This window comes from Diaphorina citri, unplaced genomic scaffold (assembly GCF_000475195.1).
Source record: "Diaphorina citri unplaced genomic scaffold, Diaci psyllid genome assembly version 1.1 scaffold4287, whole genome shotgun sequence".
Classification (NCBI taxonomy): Eukaryota; Metazoa; Arthropoda; class Insecta; order Hemiptera; family Psyllidae; genus Diaphorina; species Diaphorina citri.
In genome coordinates this window covers 19,412-20,430 of record NW_007381686.1, presented here as the reverse complement: position 1 = coordinate 20,430, position 1,019 = coordinate 19,412, and the positions used below count along the sequence as shown (strand labels likewise).

General features: G+C 37.1%; 1 protein-coding gene across 1 annotated transcript in view; it reads right to left on the bottom strand.

Annotated features, from left to right (window-relative positions):
• Positions 1-47: 47 nt before the first annotated feature.
• LOC103520938 (GTP-binding nuclear protein Ran-like) overlaps positions 48-1,019 on the bottom strand; it is an 8,859-nt gene continuing 7,887 nt past the window's right edge. Inside the window, 1 exon segment of the mRNA XM_026831856.1 lies at positions 48-848. Coding sequence (XP_026687657.1) covers positions 548-848 — 301 coding nt within the window. The 3' untranslated portion in view covers positions 48-547.

Below are 1,019 nucleotides of genomic sequence, written 5' to 3'. Positions count from 1 at the left end.
AACGTAAATAATAATAAAAAGAATAATAACAAAATTAATGTGTAGATAGGTTGTAGTGATTTACATGTAGAAAAGATTTACAAATATTTTCATTTAGACTCCCTTAGGCCGAATCTAAACTGTTGAGATAAAGGGACTACATGACCCAATTTGACAATCTAAATATTGAAATAGATCACTAGTATCTAGACAGCTAGTGTAGAACCCCCCAAAGAGCTGTTTTTCCACCATCGTTCAATACTTTAAAACTCCTTGGACCAAGACATTGTGTCAGGCCAAACTTTCCTTTGTTTTTAGAATAGTAATACACACACAGCATTTGAAAAGGAATTATATTTAACACCCCTAGTAAAAGTTTTGCCCCAAGGTGAGATTTTCAACACAGAGCAATCTTTCAGGCCAAGTTCCATATGCCAGTTCTTATGTTCAATAAGGTCCATATGCCAGTTCTCATGTTCCATAAGTTACATTAGTAATACAACACACAGCATTTTAATTTTTTACAAACATACCTCCACAACCCCTCGGCAGGGTGGGAAGGTTCAATTTACAAATCTTCATCATCATCAGGCAGGGCAGTCTCTTGTGCCTCCTTGAGATCTTGTTCGATGCGGGACTGCCACTGTGGGTCCATGGTGACTTCGGGTGGCAGGAGAGCAGGCATGGCAACAAACTCGAGGTTGGGGTCACCGATGAGCTTGCGGGCCAGCCACAGGAACGGCTTCTCGAAGTTGTAGTTACTCTTAGCACTGATATCATAATACTGTATAGGGGAAAAATGAGAATAGGTTAATTAGAAAAGATTTTTAGTATTTATTAGTAGAAAAAAAGAGGTTTGACATAGGGAACTGTAACTGCTAAGGTTTTATCATCCCAAAATAGAAGAGAGAAGGAACACAGGACAGAAGAAAGTCAGCCATTCCTTTACTTCCACAGTCTAACCAAGGTCTTTGTATTTTGACATATTCTGCCAATAATCTTCATTTTTTTTTTTTTTTTTTTTTTTTTTTTTTTTTTTA